This window comes from Hyperolius riggenbachi, chromosome 6 (assembly GCF_040937935.1).
Source record: "Hyperolius riggenbachi isolate aHypRig1 chromosome 6, aHypRig1.pri, whole genome shotgun sequence".
NCBI classification, from domain to species: Eukaryota; Metazoa; Chordata; class Amphibia; order Anura; family Hyperoliidae; genus Hyperolius; species Hyperolius riggenbachi.
In genome coordinates this window covers 119599990-119620850 of record NC_090651.1, presented here as the reverse complement: position 1 = coordinate 119620850, position 20861 = coordinate 119599990, and the positions used below count along the sequence as shown (strand labels likewise).

The 20861-nt window shown below is 46.4% G+C and overlaps 1 protein-coding gene across 2 annotated transcripts in view; it reads left to right on the top strand.

The window, feature by feature from the left end:
- The window catches only part of PKN2 (protein kinase N2), a 242299-nt gene that overhangs the window by 21850 nt on the left and 199588 nt on the right, over window positions 1–20861 (top strand). The window contains exon 2 of one of the 2 annotated variants that reach the window (XM_068239843.1): window positions 10985–11041. The exons of the other annotated variant lie outside the window; for it this stretch is intronic. Within the exon in view, the coding sequence (XP_068095944.1) occupies window positions 10985–11041 (57 nt within the window). The remainder of the gene's footprint in view (window positions 1–10984; window positions 11042–20861) is intronic. 2 annotated transcript variants of the gene reach the window in all.

Sequence of the window (20861 nt, the reverse complement as noted above, 5' to 3'; positions counted from 1 at the left end):
ATCTTACCTTCTGTGTTTTTGTCTGCTATGGATTTCCATGGATTTTGTAATGTAATTGATGTAATTTGACGTATTTTTTTTAACACACCACATACCGTACCATGTGGGCCTGCCATGTAAAGCACACCTGATCTGGAAAAATCAATGTCAAATACCTCAGCTCAAAGATTTAGCCGGTATAATAGAAAGCCGGTGTGTTCAGGGAGTGTTAGTCAACAGTACCTGCTGCTGTAGTATTCCCACCTCAACGGAGGATGTTCACGGCATGATTAGAGGTAATATAACTTGCTGTAATCCCGACATCCATACGGAGCAACTGCGGCTTGGTCAGCAGCGCAGGTCCGCCGTACGAACTCCGTGTTTGGTGCTGCTGGATGGGCTCCCCGGGCACGTGATCTGCAGTACTTCTGATTTCCGCCCCTATGCGTTCCACACTGGTAACTTGCTGTCAGGAGCAGGTACTGTTGCCTAACACTACCTGAACACACCGGCTTTCTATTATACCGGCTAAATCTTTGCGCTGAGGTATTTGACATTGATTTTTACCACTTTTGGGCTTTGGAGCCAGCCCGCCTCTAGCAGCATTAACTATCCATCGTTTTGCAGTCCTATAGTGTCCATATATTGATCTGGAAATCGGAGGTTATATCCTTGCCTTGGATGGCCTACAGACTTCTCAGATAATCTTGCAGCCGACCGGTCGTTCCAGTGCAAGGGTCCCCGCATACCTATTTGTCTCATGCCAGTGAAATGGGCTTCTTCTAGCCAGGAATGGGGTGTATTCAAGTGTATCTGGACTGGGCATGTGTAAAAAAGTTCAATGCATGCGCAATAGAACAAAGCAGCTTGTGTGTGGCTTTTTTTTCTCTGTACATGAGTGCTTCTTTCTACTCACGGCCAGAAACAACCTATTAGACTGGTGCAAGTCAAATAGGTATACAGGGAACCCGTGGGGGTTAATAGTGGGCTGCAGGAAGCATCGTGCCCGGAGACTTTCCAATACATAGGCTTTCAGTGGACACATTTTTCCTGTCCGGTTTTGGAAATTGTGCCAGGTTGGGACTCTGCGTTCCATCTCGCGCTCCGCGGCACACGGATCCGTGTCTTTTACAAGTGGAAGCGGATCCTATTTTTAACATAGGATCCACTTTCTGCATTTTAAGCGGAGCTTGAAAAACGTATTGCATGGATACGTTTTGTAACTACTTAAATACCAAGCTAATAAAATCTACGCCCTGTTTTGGTGGTCACCTGGCTTGCAGGACGTAGATTTCAATTAGCCGCCGCTGCACACATCTGCTGATCTTGCCGCTTTATTTCCACCGTCTGTCGCCACAGCTCACTGGTTCTGCCTGTCTCTATCACGGCAGAGCCCTGTGAGTGGGTCAGGAGGTTCTGTATTTCAATGTAAGCCGCTCCCATTGGCTTACATTGAAAGACAGGGTCAGGAGCCAATGAAAGCTGCTCCTGACCGGCTCGCAGGAACTCTGCCGTTGTAGAGATAGCAGAGTGGGTGGCCCAGGATCCCGACGTGCGGCGGTGAAGGCGGTTGCGCTGGGTATGTGCAGAGATTCTGCCGTTTCTGTACCAGCGGTCTCTGGCCCTTAAGGGGGCAGAGACCGCTGGTACTTAAGTGGCTAAAGTGTGAACCAGCACTAATAAGGAAATGTATGTAGGGGATATTAATAATTAAATGACCGTGCGCTCCTCACTCACCAACCCTTAGCTACTGCCTAAAAATAAAAAAAAATAAAATTACAAATAAAAATGAATGAATCTGGGTCGCTATCTGCATAAAAGTGTGTGCTACACCTCAAATGTATAGATACCATAAAAAAGACAGAGCACTCAACACTTCTTTTTATGGTATCTTTGTAGGGGAGAGCCTGTGTAGAGCTTTGTATAACAATGATATTTTTATAGCGCTTTTCTCCCTGGGGGAATTGGCTAGGAGTCTGGCTGCTGCATTCTGCACTAGTTGTAAGGAGCGTAGAACCTTATCTTGGGATCCGACGAACAGGGCATTGCATTAGTCCAGGCAGGTGGATACAGATGCATGAACCAGGGCAGGTAGGTCTTCAGCTGGGATAAGGTGTTTGATTCTCGCTATAGAGTTAGGAGTTTGAACTGGATCCTGTGGGTGATTGGTGGCCAATGGAGGGATTGGCAGTGGAAGGCCGCATCAGAGGAGCAGGAGAAAATGTGGATGGGAGAAGCAGCAGAGTGCAGTGGAGACTGGAGAGGTGTCAGTCTGTTTTTTGTAAGGCCACAGCTTAGGGTATTACAGGTATAAACTGATCAACCAGTAATCAACATGATTAGACCATGTACATGCATTTTAATTGCCTCTTTTGTAAGGAAGGGACACATTCTGGGGATATTTTTGAGGTGGAGGTAGCAGGAGTTTAATATATGGTTGAAATGAGAGCTCAGAGTCCAGAGTTACCCCCAGACAGTGAGCTTTAGGAGTTGAGGCTATTAGGGTTTTTCGTACATTATTTGTAACTATAGGTGGAGGAGCAGAGAGTGATGGAGGAAATTTCACAATCTCTGTTTTGTTCATGGTAAAGTGAACAAGGTGAGAGTGATATGGAGGCTGCCATATTTGTTTCCATGTACACATTACCAGTTGCTTGGCAGCCCTGCTGATCTATTTGGTTGCAGTAGTGTCTGAATCACACCAGAAACAAGCATGCAGCTAATCTTTGCAGTTCTGACAATATTGTCAAACGCTTGATCTGTATATGCTTGTTCAGGTTCTATGGCTGAAAGTATTCGAGGCAGAGGATCAGCAAGACAGCCAGGCAACTGTTTTTGCTTAAAAGGAATTAAATATGGCAACCTCCATATAACACTCACCTATGGTTCACTTTAGGTTTGAGAAAATGGGATGATATGAATGCAGAAACAGTAGGCACACAGTCAGGGAGAGATAATAGTGTAGAGAGGTCAGGAGATGAGATATGTTTGAGTGTCATCAGTGTAGAGGTGATAATGGAAACCAAAAAAGCGTATTCATTGTTCCAGGCCATGAGTTAAGCTTCATCTACTCAATATGATTCTTTGTGCGATTCGATTATGATTCTATTTATGACCCGATTAAATCCGACATGTCCGATCGGTATTCGATTCAATTCGATTTGCCATTTGGTCAATCGAATCGAAACTTGATCGGACATGTTGGATTTAATTGGACCGTAAATAGAATCGTAATCGAATCGCACAAAGAATCGTATCGTGTAGATTGGGCTTAAAGATCAAGAAGTCCTAGAATGGAGCCTTGTGGTACCCCAACAGATAGCGGGCTTGGAGAGGAGTTAGTGTTGGAATAGGAGACAGTTAAAGAGCGTCCAGACAGCAAGGAGCTAATCCAAGAATGTGCTAGGCCCTTGACACCCTGTGATAAATGTCTGGAGAAGTAGAAAGTGTTGGATGGTGTCAAAGGCAGAGGGAAGGTTGAGGAGTATTCGTACAATAATTTGGCCTTTGGATTTTGCAACTGGGATGTCAAGTGCAACTTTGGTGAGGATTGTTTCAGTGCAATGGTGAGAATGGAAGACTGGAGGGGGTCTAACGAGGAGTTACACTTGAGAAGGATTTACTTGGCACCCAGTAGTTGGAGGCGGAGGGTTAAATTCACACACCACAGCGATGCTCACAGTTCAGTTCCTCACCCCAAACTACCAGTATGGTATGGATCCTAATTAGCCGCGGGGCGTGCACCCGACCAAATGGCAGCAACACATGAGTATACATCTTAATGCAAAAAAGTTTGTCCAGGCACTGTCCCTTTAAAGGCTTTATTCAAACCACCGCCATATCCATAATACAATGCAATCCCATACATACATTTGCGCAGGGTACATCTAACCTGTGTTGTAGAGTGGTGTTAGGGTGATAGGGAAGACTGTGACCAGGAGATGTAGGACTGCACTACAGCTGTTTCGCGGTGGTGCAGCGCTTGCTAACGTGCTCGTTGTCCAAAGGTTGTCCTAAGGCTAAAGCAGTGAAAGCTGTTAGAGAGGGTGAGGTTAGAGTGTGTGACTGGCAAGGTAGATGGGAAGGGGTTAGTCTCTGGTGTTTGAGCAAACCAGGCAACGGTGAGGAAGGTGGAGTAGATGGTTGGACTGGTGAAAGGGGTTGCATTTGGAAGCTATTCTGTATTGTAACAATCATCATAATCATGCCATGATTAATCATTAATAATAATTATGCCACGTCTCATTTAAAGGACTTACGAGGCCAAATTAGTAAAAAAAAGTTAATTACCTGTATAATCTTTTACGGCACGGAGGACGCCGTCCGCGCCCTCCGTGCCAATCCGCCGGGCCCCCCCCCGCTCATTAGCCCCCCTGGGCCGGCTCCTGACCCCACGGGTCGGGCTCCCCTGCCTCTCCCAAAATGGCCGCTTGCTCTGGTCGCGGCTGCACAGTCCGCATAGCCGCGAGTGCGGCTGCGCAGCTCTACGGCCAACCTCCCCGATCCACGCTACGTATCGTGGATCGGGGGGTTGGCCCTAAAGCTGCGCAGCCGCACTCGCGGCTATGCGGACTGCGCAGCCACGGCCAGAGGGAGCGGCCATTTTGGGACAGGCGGAACTTCTGCCAGCCCCCTGCAGTCGACCTATGCCCGCAAAGTTACCATACGATCCTCCGTACCCACGCCGCGGCTCACTTTCACTTCACGCAGTTGGAGTGCACTGCGCCTGCATGGCCCTTGCCACGTGCATCCTTGTTCACGCTCCCGTCACCGGGATAGTACTATGCAGGCACAGTAAAAATGTTCTCGTACTGTGCCTGCACAGGGTGCTCCTGGGTACGGGAGCATATGCAAGGATACACGTGGCCAGGTCGCACTAGACGTCGACTTAGAAGTCTGCTTCCACTGCGTAAAGATAAGTGAGCCGCGGCGGGGGAACAGGCACAGGTCGGCTTCAGGGGGCTGGCAGAATCTTCAGGTAAGTGGAACTCATAATCTTTTCTTTCAGTTCCGCTTTTTATATCTTGATTTGTGATGTTTGCAGTAATTTGTTCACTACAACGCAAGCATTTAATGCAGATTTCTGAAAGTTTTTATCCTGGCCAAACTGTAAGCTGCGACGCTCTATTTGTGTGAGTTGGAGTTGCACTTTAATCTTTTTTATTAATAAGCACTTATTTCTACTTCAGTTGAGGGAAAATAATGGGAAACCACAGGAAAACAAATTCTTGTTTGGGATGAAAACTAGGTCACTAACAATGGAAGGGCCACCCCTCCATGATGGCATTATGGTGAATGTCACAGTATGAGTGCAGAGGACTGGCAGTGGTGTGTTTCTCTGCTCGGTCCTATTCCTGTCTATCAGTTGAGCATTTGGCATTTGTGTTCTTGCACCTATGAATAATGCAGTCTTGGCAGGTCCATTAGTAGATAAATAAACTACAAACTTTACAGTATCTCTCCTTAGAATAGAACAGTACTGCTTGCCATGTGTCCAGGCTGAAATATAATGGCCTATTACTATTAGAAAGTCTTTTCATTCTGTGTTAACGTTTAAATCATTTTTGAGTGGTTATCAGTCATTATCAGTCTCTTCTTGCAGCTCATGGGTCCTAGGTTGAATTCCTGGCCAGGACACATCTACTTGAAGTTTGAATGTTCACCCTGAACCTGACATGAGAAGAATACAGTCAGTCATCTTTATTCTTTTATAAAACAAAGCCAGTTGCCTGATTGCTGGGCTGATGCTCTGCTCTAAATGCTTTAAAGGAAACCGGAGATGGGTTTCGGGGATTTCAGTTGCAGCCTTGAGCGCTGTCACTTGCTTGATGTCTGTTTGAAGAAATGTGTATACCATTTACGGCTAGCAGCAGTAGAAAAAAATGTTTTTATTGTTAGACTAGCGGTAGGTCTTCTCCGTGAGGGCCCGTCATTGCCGTAGGGAATAATTTGTGCACATATTATTTATACTGAAGCTAACGCCCTCCTTTGCTGTACCTGTTTTGAATGGAAGTTGTGTAATTTTGTCCATATTCTGGAGCTCTGCACATCTTTGCAGGTAGCTAATTTGGGTACAGCTTCTGTCTGGAAGTGCTGCCAATGTCTCCTGCTGTACAACCTCAATGTCTACTGGCCACCTTGCTCCCTTATAAAGTTCCCAGGTGCCTAATGGCCCCCCTCCAACCCTTATACAGTTCCCTGGTGTCTAGTGATCCTCCCTCTTCTATATAGTTTCCTGGTGTCTAGAGGCCCCCGCCCTCCCCCATACAGTCCCCTAGTGTTTAGTGCTTCACCTCCAATATAGCTTCCCTGGTGGTTTAGAGTGGGCCAAACATAATGCAAAGTGGTTAAACCACTTGAGGGCCAAATTTAATGCCACTGAGGGCCATATTTGGCCAGCAGGCTGGAGTTTGACATGTATGACTGTTTCTGGGTGCACTGCAAATTATGCTATGTAAAGATGTATGAGAATAGTTCAGAATGTTCAGTATGCCTTAAGTTGCATCATTTGTATGAATTGTGTGAAGAGAATAAAAAAAAATCCAGATATAGGGGTCAATTCATAAAAGGCTGTGCAGTAAAAAAAAAAATCTGTTCGGGAAAATACCTCGGTTTGGTATTTTAGACTTATAGTATTGGTTTTGCCTATTTTTGTCTTGTATCTCCGCTTGTGTGCTGAAATAAACCTGACACAAGCTCGTTACATGGATCTCAGCTGAGCATGTACAGTGTACTGTACGTAGTGAGAACGGCTGTCTTGCTGCAGGGCACAGTCACAACAGGTTGCTATTTTCTATTCACTCTCTTCTGTGCAGGAATTTCCAATCTTGTTCAGCTTCTAGGTTTATCTAGTATATCTGCTTGGGGTATGATTGTGGTGTCACATTACTTATCCAGCAGTCATGTTCACACTGTGAGCGTCTAGAGAATAACAGCTGTTTTCTAACCAAACTGTCCCCCGTTGGACATCTGCATCTACTTACTGGTGTTTTATAAAGAACCATAATATTGTACAGTACTGTATATTAAATGATAAAGGGTTTAGATTAGACTTTACATTGTAATAACATGGCACAGGATGAGAGTACACGGCTCTTACTGGCCGAACTGCTTAATGTAGCATTCATTTAAACTGCAGTCTACCTACAGTATAACCTAAACAACAAGATGGGATAAAAAGTGCAGTCTTTGTATAGAACGGTCTTCTGCTGCTCTGAAACTTCTACTTTAGGTCATGAAGTTCCTTATTGATGTCGCGGGGCAGATCCCTGGAGTTATGGTAGCCAGTGTGCCTGGAGCCTTGCCCCCTCCCCCGCCTTTCTGAGCATTTTCTATTTTAAGTGGATGCTTCTGCAGCTTTTTTTTTCCTTTTCTTTTTTAAAGGAATACTGATCTGAGTGGCTGTCAGCCTAGCATTGCAAACCCCTTTTGCTTTATGAAGGCCGAGGTTCCATTTGTGCAAATCCCTTCCGCTTCCCACTCACAAAATCAATAGGCTGCATCTGAATTCAGATTCGGCTACATTCCTTGGACCTCACATCCAAATCCTCATAGCCTTGGCCCGTTTTTTGGATTTGGAAGCGATTTCACACAAGGACGGGTGTTGTGTCCTTTTGTGAAACGGACGTGCCAGCCTAGTAGAAACGTCTTTAAAACATAATAAAACTCTATTTCTTGCCTGGTTATCACTATGGCATTGATACTCCTTCCAACCTGGTGCAACCATACCACCACTGAAGGCACCACATATGTGTACTAGTCCTTGGTTAGGCTAGGTTTACACTGGGGCTCAAAGCGGTATGTTTCATGGAAGAGGCTACAATGGACATGCCTATGTTAGGGTGCGTTCAGACGTGTTTATTCTAGTGACGGAACGCAAAGTCCCAACCTGCACAATTACTTTTTTTCTGGACAGACATTGGACATGTCATAGACGGCATGCGTTCACAGTTCCTCCGTTATGTACACGTTGCATGTCATGATGCAATGTGTACATAACGCGAGGAACTGTGAACAAGGAGGTTCATGCCTTGAATTGTGACAGCGGATCCAATACCATCGTCCACGTCATGTTCTGGTTTTAGTGGGAAGTAACTCAAAGGACAAATATAGTGATACCGTTACTCTGTCTCCCTTATGCCTAGGTCACACGGACATTTGCGAGTTGTTTCCTCTGGCCTCTGTAATTTCTGTGAATGCAGTGTTCCTATACCAATTTTTGCCGTCATTTCAGCCAACCCTTGAAGCAGCATGCTTACTGCCACGTCTGTGTCCCTCTGCAGGGAGGAAAGCTGGCGGAAAATGTCATATGCTTTTTCAGCATGCTTGCACCACTCTGATGGTGTTTCGTGTGCGGTTGGGATCTGGAGCAGATGTTCACACCATAGGCATCCACTGTCTGGAAGAATTGTTCAGGTCTGATTTTTGCATTGCATTTACCAGAACAGATGCTTTCTGGACTGACGGCGTGACTGGATCCTATTAATAAGAATAGAGGATAGATCCGCTATCTCGCAAAACAGACCACTTTGCCTTGCGGTGGGAACAGAGGCTTCACTCCTTGGGGCAGAGTGCTTTAGTAGAGCAAGGTGTCAGTACAGCTTAGTGCCCATCTGTAGTAAGGAGACACACTGTATATTATGAGCTTTATTTTGCTGCTTTTGCAATAATGACTGTAGAGGTAACAATAGGTCACAGTGGTGGTCCTTCAGAGCACAAGAGCTGTTCTGCTCAGGGAGCTAGTATTCTTAATGCTGGGAATACACTGTTCGTTTTTGAGGTGATTAGATGGTTCGATAGATAATTTCCGAAATGTCCGATCTCCCTTTCATTACTTTCGCCGCTCGATTTATGATAGAAGTGAATAGAAAAAGATGTGAAAAACGAGCGGAAGATAAGAAAATCGACTGCAGAATCGAGCAGCAAAAAAGTACGAGAGGAGAATCGAGCGTCAGAAACTAACTGTGTATTCCCAGCATTAGACATGCATAATTATTTGCTCTGTTTGTTCTACACAAGGCTATTTCACAGTCGCTTTTTAACTCGGTGACTTAATTCCTTAAAGAGGAACTTTACTGAAAAAAAAAGTAGTATGGGAAAAAAAATAAATCAATACATAGCAAAGTGAGAAGTTAAAAAATAGTAATGAGATCAAGAAATTATTGATATTTGCAATGTAAGTTGTTCAAGTTTCATCCTCAAGCCTGAACGTCATCACTTTTACTACTAGCAGACATGAAGAAAATTAGACAGCACCAACTGCCATTATGTTTATAACTACACCCACTAACAATGCGATGGGCAAAAAGGTTGTTTATTTTTATAGATATACATATGCACAGAGGGAGATCCTTGGCAGTTGAAAGGAAACTGTCATGACATCACACTGAGGGAGGGATTTCTGATAGGGATGAGGTTCCATCCTAGGTAAAAGTTCTTATTTAAATGGCACTTCGGGGGTGAGTGCTGTGCAGATGCCTACAGGCAGGGTGTGACACATATTGGTGCTATGAAGTGGTGGTGGGAGGGGGGCACAAAATTGAGCAGGAGTGGTTGGAAGCAGAATAATGCCCTTAGCCTTCTCTTCTCTGAGATGATCCAGCTGGGAACAATCAAGCATGAGTTCAAGGCTTAACTGTTTTATTCACTTGTACCACAGTCACCTACAAATAAATTATTAATGGTTTCTTATACACTACAAGAGAATGAGAATCTTCAAGCCACGGTTTTCTGTGAGGAAACCGGAATCCTGTGCTCTGAAAGTCACATGATCAGCTGAGCAACCACAGAAAAGGGGCGTGTCTATTCAGAAGATGATCAGTTAGCCATCTTTAGCAATAACCTGATGGCAGCTGATTTTTAAATGAGTAACACCCTTTTTGTAAAGTATTATAAAAGTCTGAGGTTACTGCATGTTGCTGAGCAACACAGGTGACCAAACTGCGCATGTGCCATTCTGTTACATGCGCTGCAGAATTTATGGGCTTCTGTAACGTGGAGTTCGGCCTAGTCCACACTAGGTCCGGAAACGTATCCGTGGCTGTGTTTTTCAGCCCTGATGTCCTGGATAATCATGTTAAAAATAGCAGCAGTCCTCACCCAAGTAAAAAAAAAAGATCCGTCTGTTTGTAGGGACCCGTTTTCAAAACCTGAACGGAAGGTCCTGGAATTGCTGCATTTTTACGGACCACGGATACACGGATGGGTAGTGAAAAGCAATGGGAAAACGCAACTCCATCTCCACAGGCAAAATAGCACCAAAAACGGATGAAAAAAACGGATAGCCTGAACTTTATTATTCGCCCAAAAACTCCTCCCACTACCTTACTAATGATAGAGACGTTTTCTGTCCGTTTTTTGGGGTAAAAAAACTGAATGGAAACTGATGCAAAACTGATGCACTTTTTTTTTTTAAACGGATCAGTTTGGGGTCTGGTGGTACTTCCCCTGATCCCGGACTGCAGCGTCCATCCTACAACCGTGCCTAGTGTGGACCTAGCCTAAGTCCATGACTGTAACGGTCTTAAGCAGGTTTGGGTCCTTCAGCTACTAAACTGCCATAGGTGCAGCATAGCTTCCTAAAGAGGCACTGGTTATGCTACAGCTCCCATAGGAACTGAAGCTCTCATTGGGATGAACTGGTTAAATCTGTACTCTTTCTAATCCTTTACTGTACAGTTTTATTTTCATTATAGTTCCTTGTAGAGCTCCTTTAATACTGTAAATCCTTTTCTCCCAGATTTGGCGACAATTAAATTATAAATACCTTTAACTGCAGCCCTTACGGTTTATGCAAAATTTGTAATTGTACATGTGTTCATGCACACTTTTTCATATCCCTTTTTTATTGTGACATATATTTTTCTTCTTTTACTTATCTCACCCAGTGAGGCTATGGTTGAAATGAATAGGATCTCCCTATTCTGTCTGTAGTGTCTAATGTAACACTGTAGTTTTTTATGTTGGTTCAAAGCCGCCAGATCATGTGACTTCCTGTTTCACCTAGGCACATAGAGGAAGTCAAAGTTCAGAAGCAATGCTTATTTTTCATGGCAAGAAAGAGGTATGTGCGTGTTGTGTGCATGTGTGTTTCGTCTCTTCTGTGCAGCATATGTCCTTTTATGGTTCCTGAACCGTGAAGTGGCTGCTGGAGCTTGCCTTTGTGTACTAAATATTGAATTTAATTTGTGTTGTGTAGTGTGCTGTTGAACCAGTGGACATATGTAACCCGATTTCTCCCCATATTCAGCCCCGGCTGAGAGGAATTCACTAGACACAGACTTAAATGCGAATATCAAGAATTTGTGACCTAACAATGGTCAACTGGTAACTTCCTCAACCAGTATTAACTCTCAACACAAATATACATTCTTATCACATAACATATCAGTCTATATTGCTCAGCAAAACCTTAGGGTGTTATAATTTCCCTTTGTTATGGTACTGACACAGCTTTCACTATTCTTTGGTTAGTTTAAGGCACCGGAATAATTTCCACTTTTTGGCTCAGAGGATTTCTCAGACTCTTCTGATATATACTGTGGCCCCCAAATAAAATAAAAATGAAATAAACGGATAAGGGATCAAAGAAACAAAAAGAAATAAAACAAACAAATGCACCCAGGTATAGCACCACTATCTCTCTGTATCAAGATCACTCTCTCTTTTTCTGTCTATTTCACTCTAAATGAAGCTCCAACTTATGCAATTGCAATACTTGAATCTCCAACTCTGTTTGACTCTTTCTATCAGATGCTATTTTCCTGTTTACTTTAGTTCCTTTATGGCCCATACTCACGAGGGACTTTTGTTGCCTCAACACGCGGCGCGCGCGTTGCGGCGACAGGTCGCCCGTGAGTATGGGCCGTCGCGCGTGTGCGCACCCCGAACTGTCGCCCGTCGCTCATGTCGCCATGCGATTGAAAGTTTCAATCGCATGGCGACAGTCGCCGCCGCACCTCCCCCGCAACTGTCGCTAGTCCGCGTGAGTACGCGGACTAGCGACAGCAACCTCCATTGTGGTAAATGGAGCTTCCGGCGGGGGGAGGAAGAACGTCGGCGACAGCTTCCGTCTCGCCGCTGGTCCCTCTTCCGCGTGTGTACGCGGAGGGACCTGGCGAGAAGCTGTCGCCGGCCTGTCGCCCACACGCTCACGTGTGCTGGCGACAGGCCACTTCTGCAGCCCGTGAGTACGGGCCATTAGTGTCACTGGATGCAGTGTGACTCCAACACAACTCTTATTTTCTGCTGATAGGTTAACATAACTTGTATGCTCAGCTTACAGGTTCTCTTTATTTCAAATGCTCTCTTTCTCTCGCCTCCACAGGCCTTTCACTTAGGTATAACTGATATCACTTATGCTTCACTTGAAGATCAGGCTGTTGGTATATAAACTGAGAAGCTGATACAGGCTGACAGGCAGAATGTCTCTGGATCACAATCACTACAAGCGGCTGAGCTGTACGTCAAATGAGGGGTTTGACCGGTCATGTACTCCCTGGTGACAAAGTTCAATATCTCTCTCTGGCTGTAACTTGGGCACAGTCTCTGTTTCTTAGGCAATATAGTGCTATATTGCAGAAATGAACTGTTTATCATCACAAGATTACTGTTTCTTTAAGACCTTATCAGACAGGCAGATCTTAAAGAGAATCTGTATTGTTAAAATCGCACAAAAGTAAACATACCAGTGTGTTAGGGGACATCTCCTATTACCCTCTGTCACAATTTCGCCGCTCCTCGCCGCATTAAAAGTAGTCAAAAACAGTTTTAAAAAAGTTTGTTTATAAACAAACAAAATGGCCACCGAAACAGGAAGTAGATTGATGTACAATATGTCCACACATAGAAAATACATCCATACACAAGCAGGCTGTATACAGCTTTCCTTTTAAATCTCAAAAGATCATTTGTGTGTTTACCTTCTGTCTCCTTCTTCTCTCATGCACTGAACATTACAGGCTTCCTGCAGACAGCTCTGCCTGTGCCTGTGTTTGTAATTCCTCAGTATGTGTCAGCCAGCTACTTTCACAGCCTAACAGAGGAGGATTTTTATCCAGCACTCTTCTATCACTGATAAGATAGCAGAGAAGCTGCTGGCTTATGTAAATAAAACACACACTGGAGTGTGCATACAGGAACAGACCAGCACGGAAGAGTTGGCAGCCTTCCAGACACAGGCCGACAAGTCTGACAGGGGAAAGATACATTGATTTATTACAGAGACCGTGATAGTACAAAGTGCTGCAGTGAGCCAGAACAGATTAGAATAGGTTTAGGAACTTGTAGGATGGTAGAAAAAAACGTTGTAATTTTTGTTACAGAGTCACTTTAATCACACCACCTTCATCAGAGGATACCATTCAGTATACTGGGGTTAAAGGTGGCTATACACTAGGCCAATGCCCCGCTGTTCGCAGGCAGATTTGATCACTGGGATCGAATCTGCTGTCACATCGTTCACGCTACACACTAAATTTCGATCTATTTCGTCTTAAAATAGATCGATCCCGTCGATCGCTCTGTGCGGGAAATTACCGTCGATCGACCGCGGGTAGGGAGCGCGTCGCTAGCGGCGTTCGAGTGCCCGACGACCGTCGCAATACAGCTGCGATGCATTACCTGCTCCGCCGGCGCGACTCCCCAGGTCTCCGCTGTCTTCTCCGGTCTGGCCTCCGGCATGTTTCACTTCTTCTTCCTGTCCCGGCAGGAAGTTTAAACAGTAGAGGGCTCTCTACTGTTTAAACTTCCCCCAGACAGGAAGAAGTGAAGCATGCCGGAGACCAGACCAGAGCGGAGAAGAAGACAGCGGAGACCTGGGGAGTCGCGCCGGCGGAGCAGGTAATGTAAGCGGAGGGGGAGCGGCGGCAGCACCACCACTACAGATTGTGAACGGTTTCATGCTGAAATCGATTCACAATCCGTTTGCAGTAAAGGCAGCCATACGATCCCTCTCTGATCAGATTCGATCTGTTGGTCGAATCTGATGGCAAATCGACCAGTGTATGGCTACCTTAACTGTCTCTTCTCTCAGACAACCGCCACTGAATTCTGGCATTCTTCACCTTCTTTCTGGCTATTTCTCTGATAACAATCTGTGGCTTAATACAGGTGCAATGCTTATACTCATCTGGCTCAACAGTGTGTCTCTTTCTCTGCACTGGTTTGGATCTGGCCTGCTGTCTCTAACAGTCTCCGGTTGCTGCCTGCTCTCTGTCACCTCTGACTATGCTCTCTCTTGTGTCCGGTTAGCTGCCGCCGGGCCTTCTCTCAGGCTTATGGCCTCTGCGGGCCTCTGTTCCCCTCGCCCACCGCTGCCTGACTGAACTGCGCTGTGAGGAGAACTGGTTATAACCAGTCTCCTCAGCCTAGGTCTCGCGCAGCTCTGCCCCCTTCGTCTGCGCTGACTCTCGTGCTGCCTCTCGCGCTGCTTCTCGAAGCTTCCCCGCTCTGTGTACAAATGCTCGCTTTAGGCCTCTATGCGCCGTTTTAGTTCCACAGTGCTAAGGCGAAATTTAGCTTATCAGGTGAATATTACACCACACATGTTAATACATTACAACATCACAGTTGTTCCATGAAAGGGCTAAAAATTTCCTTGTATTGTATGTAGCCAGTGCTAAACCATGAAGCCAAGAGTGATTTCTACAGACCCTTCAGTATTGCTCGCTCCAGTAGATACAGTTTTCTGCTGCTGAACTGTTTTATACCCACCCTAAAACACAATTCTCCCTGACTTTTCGGAAGGGTATTAATAAAAACCACTAGTTTTAAGTTAACCACTTAAGGACTGGGCTATGTTGGAACGATCTGTGCTGGGTGGGCTCTCCAGCCCACAGCACAGATCGTATTTGCAGCAGGGCGACCAGTCTTCTGCCCCCCCCCCCCCTTTTTTCCCCACTAGGGGGATGTCCTGCTGGGGGGTCTGATTGCTGCCTGCGTGTTGCGGGGGGGGGGTCCTCAAAGCCCCCCTCTGCAGCGATATCGGGCCTCCCTCCCCTCCTTCCCCTGGCTTCAGCCTATCGGATGCCGGCGATCCCCGGCCAATGAGAGGCCGGGGATCGCCGATCTCCTTTACGGCGCGTAGGATGTAAACAGCGGGGATTTCTTCCCCGCGTGTTTACAATTAGCCTGCGAGCCACGATCGGATGCTCGCAGGCTGTTCACGGAGACACCCTCTGTGAACTGACATGGTTTCCATGTAATACCACTTATGACCTGCCGCCGCCCATCGGCGTTAGGCGGTCGTTAAGTTCATACACTCTCTAACACCATTACTTTGGACGTCGGCTACAGTCACCTTCACACACTAGATTTTTGGTTGGTCATCTAGTGTGTGTATCTAGCTTTAGGACTGGCTTACATGAACGCTTGCACCTCGTTTACTGCCTGCTATGGTGCTCATAATTTAAGCGCTGCCCAATCAAGTGAATGGGGCAGCACTGGTACCATTGTTTCCCGCTGTTTGGGCAACTATTTACATTTTTATCCCTATCTTTCCCGTCGTTGCAGCCAACCCTGGAAGCAACCTGTTGCTTCCAGGCTTGCTTTCCGCCACGCCTCTGTGTCCCTCTGCAGAAACGCAGATTGCTTCCAAAAGCTGTCAAATGCTTTTCTGCACACTTGCCGTGTGAACCACAGCTTACTTGGGAATATATGGCAGGAAGTTCAGAGACTAAAGGTCCATACACACATCAGACTATAGTCCTTGGAAAATGAAAGATCACAGACCAATCTTACCACCCTTCATGTAGTATGAGAGCCACACCTTCACAGTCTTTCCTATGGAGCTGAACTCCCCATCAGAAAAAAATCTTTGCAAGATGCTGCACACACAGATGCTGTACAGACACAAAAGATCTGTAGCTGCAAAAGATCTGTTCCTGCCAAAAATCCATTCCTGCAAATTGCAATGATAGTCTATGAGATCTGCAGATCATCATACACACATGATTTAACTGACATTCATCTGCATATCTGACAATCATCTGCAGATCTGAAAATCCATCCTGGTGGATCTGATCTGCAGATTAATGTCAGTTAACCACTTGCCGACCAGCGGTGAATTGCCTGATCTGTGCTGCGTGGGCTCTCCAGCCCGTAGCACAGATCAGTATTATGCCAGGGCGATCAGACTTCCCCCCCCCCCCCTTTTTCCCCACTAGGGGGATGTCCTGCCGGGGGGGGTCTGATCGCCGCCGGCCATCTGCGTTTTGCGGGGGGGGGGGGGGGGGCTCCTCAAAGCCCCCCTCCACAGCCATTTCCGCCCTCTGCCTCCTTACCTCCCTCCCTCTCTCCGTAATGAGCAGGACGGAGTTCCGTCCTGCGCATTGGATAGGCTTCCGCCTATCAGATGCCGGCGATCCCCGGCCAATCTGCAGCAGCGCCGTATGATGTAAACAGCGGGGATTTCTTCCCCGCGTGTTTACATTTTGCCGGCGAGCCGCGATCGGTGGCTCTCCGGCTGTTCACGGAGACACCCTCCGTGAACTGACATGGAAAGGCAGTTTCCATGGTAACCCGCAGACGACCAGTTTACGCCGATCGGCGTTAGCTGGTCGTCAAGAGGTTAAATCATGTGTGTATGATGATCTGCTGATCTCATAGACTATCATTGCAATTTGCAGGAATGGATTTTTGGCAGGAACAGATCTTTTGCAGCTACAGATCTTTTGTGTCTGTACAGCATCTGTGTGTGCAGCATCTTGCAAAGATTTTGTTCTGATGGGGAGTTCAGCTCCATAGACTAGACTGTGTAGGTATGGCTCTCATACTACATGGAGGGTGGTAAGATTGGTCTGTGATCTTTCATTTTCCAAAGACTATAGTCTGATGTGTGTATGCACCTTTAGGGCCATATGCAATTCACTTTTTCTCCTGAGTAATATTTTCAAACCTGTCAATAAAATGCCTTTTAAATTACCAGTAAGCAAAAAAATACTTAATACTTTTAAAAGTACTTTTCCATCTACTTTGTGGTACCTATTTTAATTGCAAAGTAAGTGTTGAAAGGTTATTCTAAATAGAAGATAAAAAATGATCACCTAAGAGAAAACACAGGAGAAAAAACTAATTGCATATGGATACAAGTGTTGTACTGGGCTGGTAATGTTGGACGTACTTGTATACCTTCAGAATTCCAGCAGTTAAAAACCTCCCTAGCGTTCTGGACGAGCTCAAACGCCGGAGGGTGCCGCTTAGGCCCTGGTGGGCCGGTTTGAAAATTAAAAAAAAAAAAAACACGCAGCAAGCACTTTGCTTGCTGCGTGTTGGAGACGATCGCCGATGCGCCGCTATCCGCCGCGTAACGAGTACGTTAGGCTAGCTACATGATTTAAAATGCGGCTGCGCATAATCAGAACGCCAGGGAGGTTAAGACTGGCACTTGTTATCCAACCTGCCTCTTCAGTGGTCTGAAGCTCTGGTCTCCCCCAATGCTTTGGTGACAAGTGAAGACTCTGGCCATGATTTCAACATATGATCCTGAACCAACTTATCAGTTTTTTTTTTGTTAATTAGGCCCATTGCATGTAATGGTATTTTTATCCGGGGCCATTCTATTCATGATGAAACGCTGGAGAATTCCTGCTATGTTAGTCACTTCAGTGAAGAACTGCACTTTTACAGATGACTTGGAAACAGGGATTTAAGTATGAGCTAATCGGAGTCTTTTGGCAGAATGAACTTGCTCTCAACTGTACAACAGTTCTGAGTTTTCCCAGACACAAAGATGTTCAGGAATTATCAGAAGCATCGATAATATCCCTGCCTCTAAAACGGCTTTGATTAACATCCGAAGCCAACAAAGATAATTGCCTTGTATGGGATGTCCTAATTTATCCTTGTGACATTGAGGAACGAGTGCTTTTAGTAAGTCTTTCATATGCATTCACTCACTCATTGGTTCTGGTGCATGATTTAGTAAACACACACACACACACACACACACACACACACACACACACACACACACACACACACACACACAACCCGTCCTCCACACACACACGCACACACGCACACACGCACACACACACACACACGCACACACACACACGACCCATTCTACACATACACGCACGCATACTCACATACTCACACACAGTAGACTTGTCCCCCCCCCCCCCCCCAAACACACAAACACACACACACACACGACCCATTCTACACATACACGCACGCATACTCACACACAGTAGACTTGTCCCCCCCCCAAACACACGAACACACACACACACACGAACACACACACACACACGAACACACACACGAACACACACACGAACACACACACACACACACGAACACACACACACACACGAACACACACACACACACGAACACACACACACACACACACGAACACACACACACACGAACACACACACACACACACACACACACACACGAACACACACACACACACACACACACACACACACGAACACACACACACACACACACACACGAACACACACACACACACACACACACACACACACGAACACACACACACACACACACACACGAACACACACACACGAACACACACACACGAACACACACACACACACACACGAACACACACACACACACACACGAACACACACACACGAACGAACACACACACACACACACACGAACACACACACACACGAACACACACACACACGAACACACACACACACACGAACACACACACACACACGAACACACACACACACACGAACACACACACACACACACGAACACACACACACACACACGAACACACACACACACACGAACACACACACACACACGAACACACACACACACACGAACACACACACACACACGAACACACACACACACGAACACACACACACACACGAACACACACACACACACACACACACACGAACACACACACACACACACACACACACACGAACACACACACACGAACACACACACACACACACACGAACACACACACACACACACACACACACACACACACACACACACACACACACACACACACACACACACACACACGAACACACACACACACACACACACACACACACGAACACACACACGAACACACACACACACACGAACACACACACACACACGAACACACACACACACACACACACGAACACACACACGAACACACGAACACACACACACACACGAACACACACACACACACACACACACACACACACACACACACACACACACACACACACACACACACACACACACACACACACACACACACACACACACACACACACACACACACACACACACACACACACACACGAACACACACACACACACACACACACGAACACACACACACACACACACACACACACACGAACACACACACACACACACACACGAACACACACACACACACACACACGAACACACACACACACACACACGAACACACACACACACACACACACACGAACACACACACACACACGAACACACACACACACACACACACGAACACACACACGAACACACACACACACACACACACACACACACACACACACACACACACACACACACACACACACACACACACACACACACACACACACACACACGAACACACACACACACACACACGAACACACACACACACACACACACACACGAACACACACACACACACACACACACACACACACACACACACACACGAACACACACACACACACGAACACACACACACACGAACACACACACACACGAACACACACACACACGAACACACACACACACGAACACACACGAACACACACACGAACACACACACGAACACACACACGAACACACACACACACACGAACACACGAACACACACACACACACACACACACACACACGAACACACACACGAACACACACACACACACACGAACACACACACACACACACGAACGAACACACACACACACACACGAACACACACACACACACACACGAACACACACACACACACACACGAACACACACACACACACACACGAACACACACACACACACACACGAACACACACACGAACACACACACACACACACACACGAACACACACGAACACACACGAACACACACGAACACACACACACACACACACGAACACACACACACACACACGAACACACACACACACACACGAACACACACACACACACGAACACATACACACACACACACACACACACACACACACGAACACATACACACACACACACGAACACACACACACACACGAACACACACACACACACACGAACACACACACACACACACACACACACACGAACACACACACACACACGAACACACACACACGAACACACACACACACACGAACACACACACACACACACACACACACACACGAACACACACACACACACACGAACACACACACACACACACGAACACACACACACGAACACACGAACACACACACGAACACACACACACACACACACACACACACGAACACACACACACACACGTACACACACGAACACACACACACACACACACACACACACACACGAACACACACACACACACGAACACACACACACACACACACACGAACACACACACACACACACACACACACACACACACACACACACACACACACACACACACACACACACACACACACACACACACACACACACACGAACACACACACCACACACACACACACACACACACACACACACACACACACACACACACACACACACACACACACACACACACACACACACACACACACACACACACACACACACACACACACACACACACACACACACACACACACACACACGAACACACA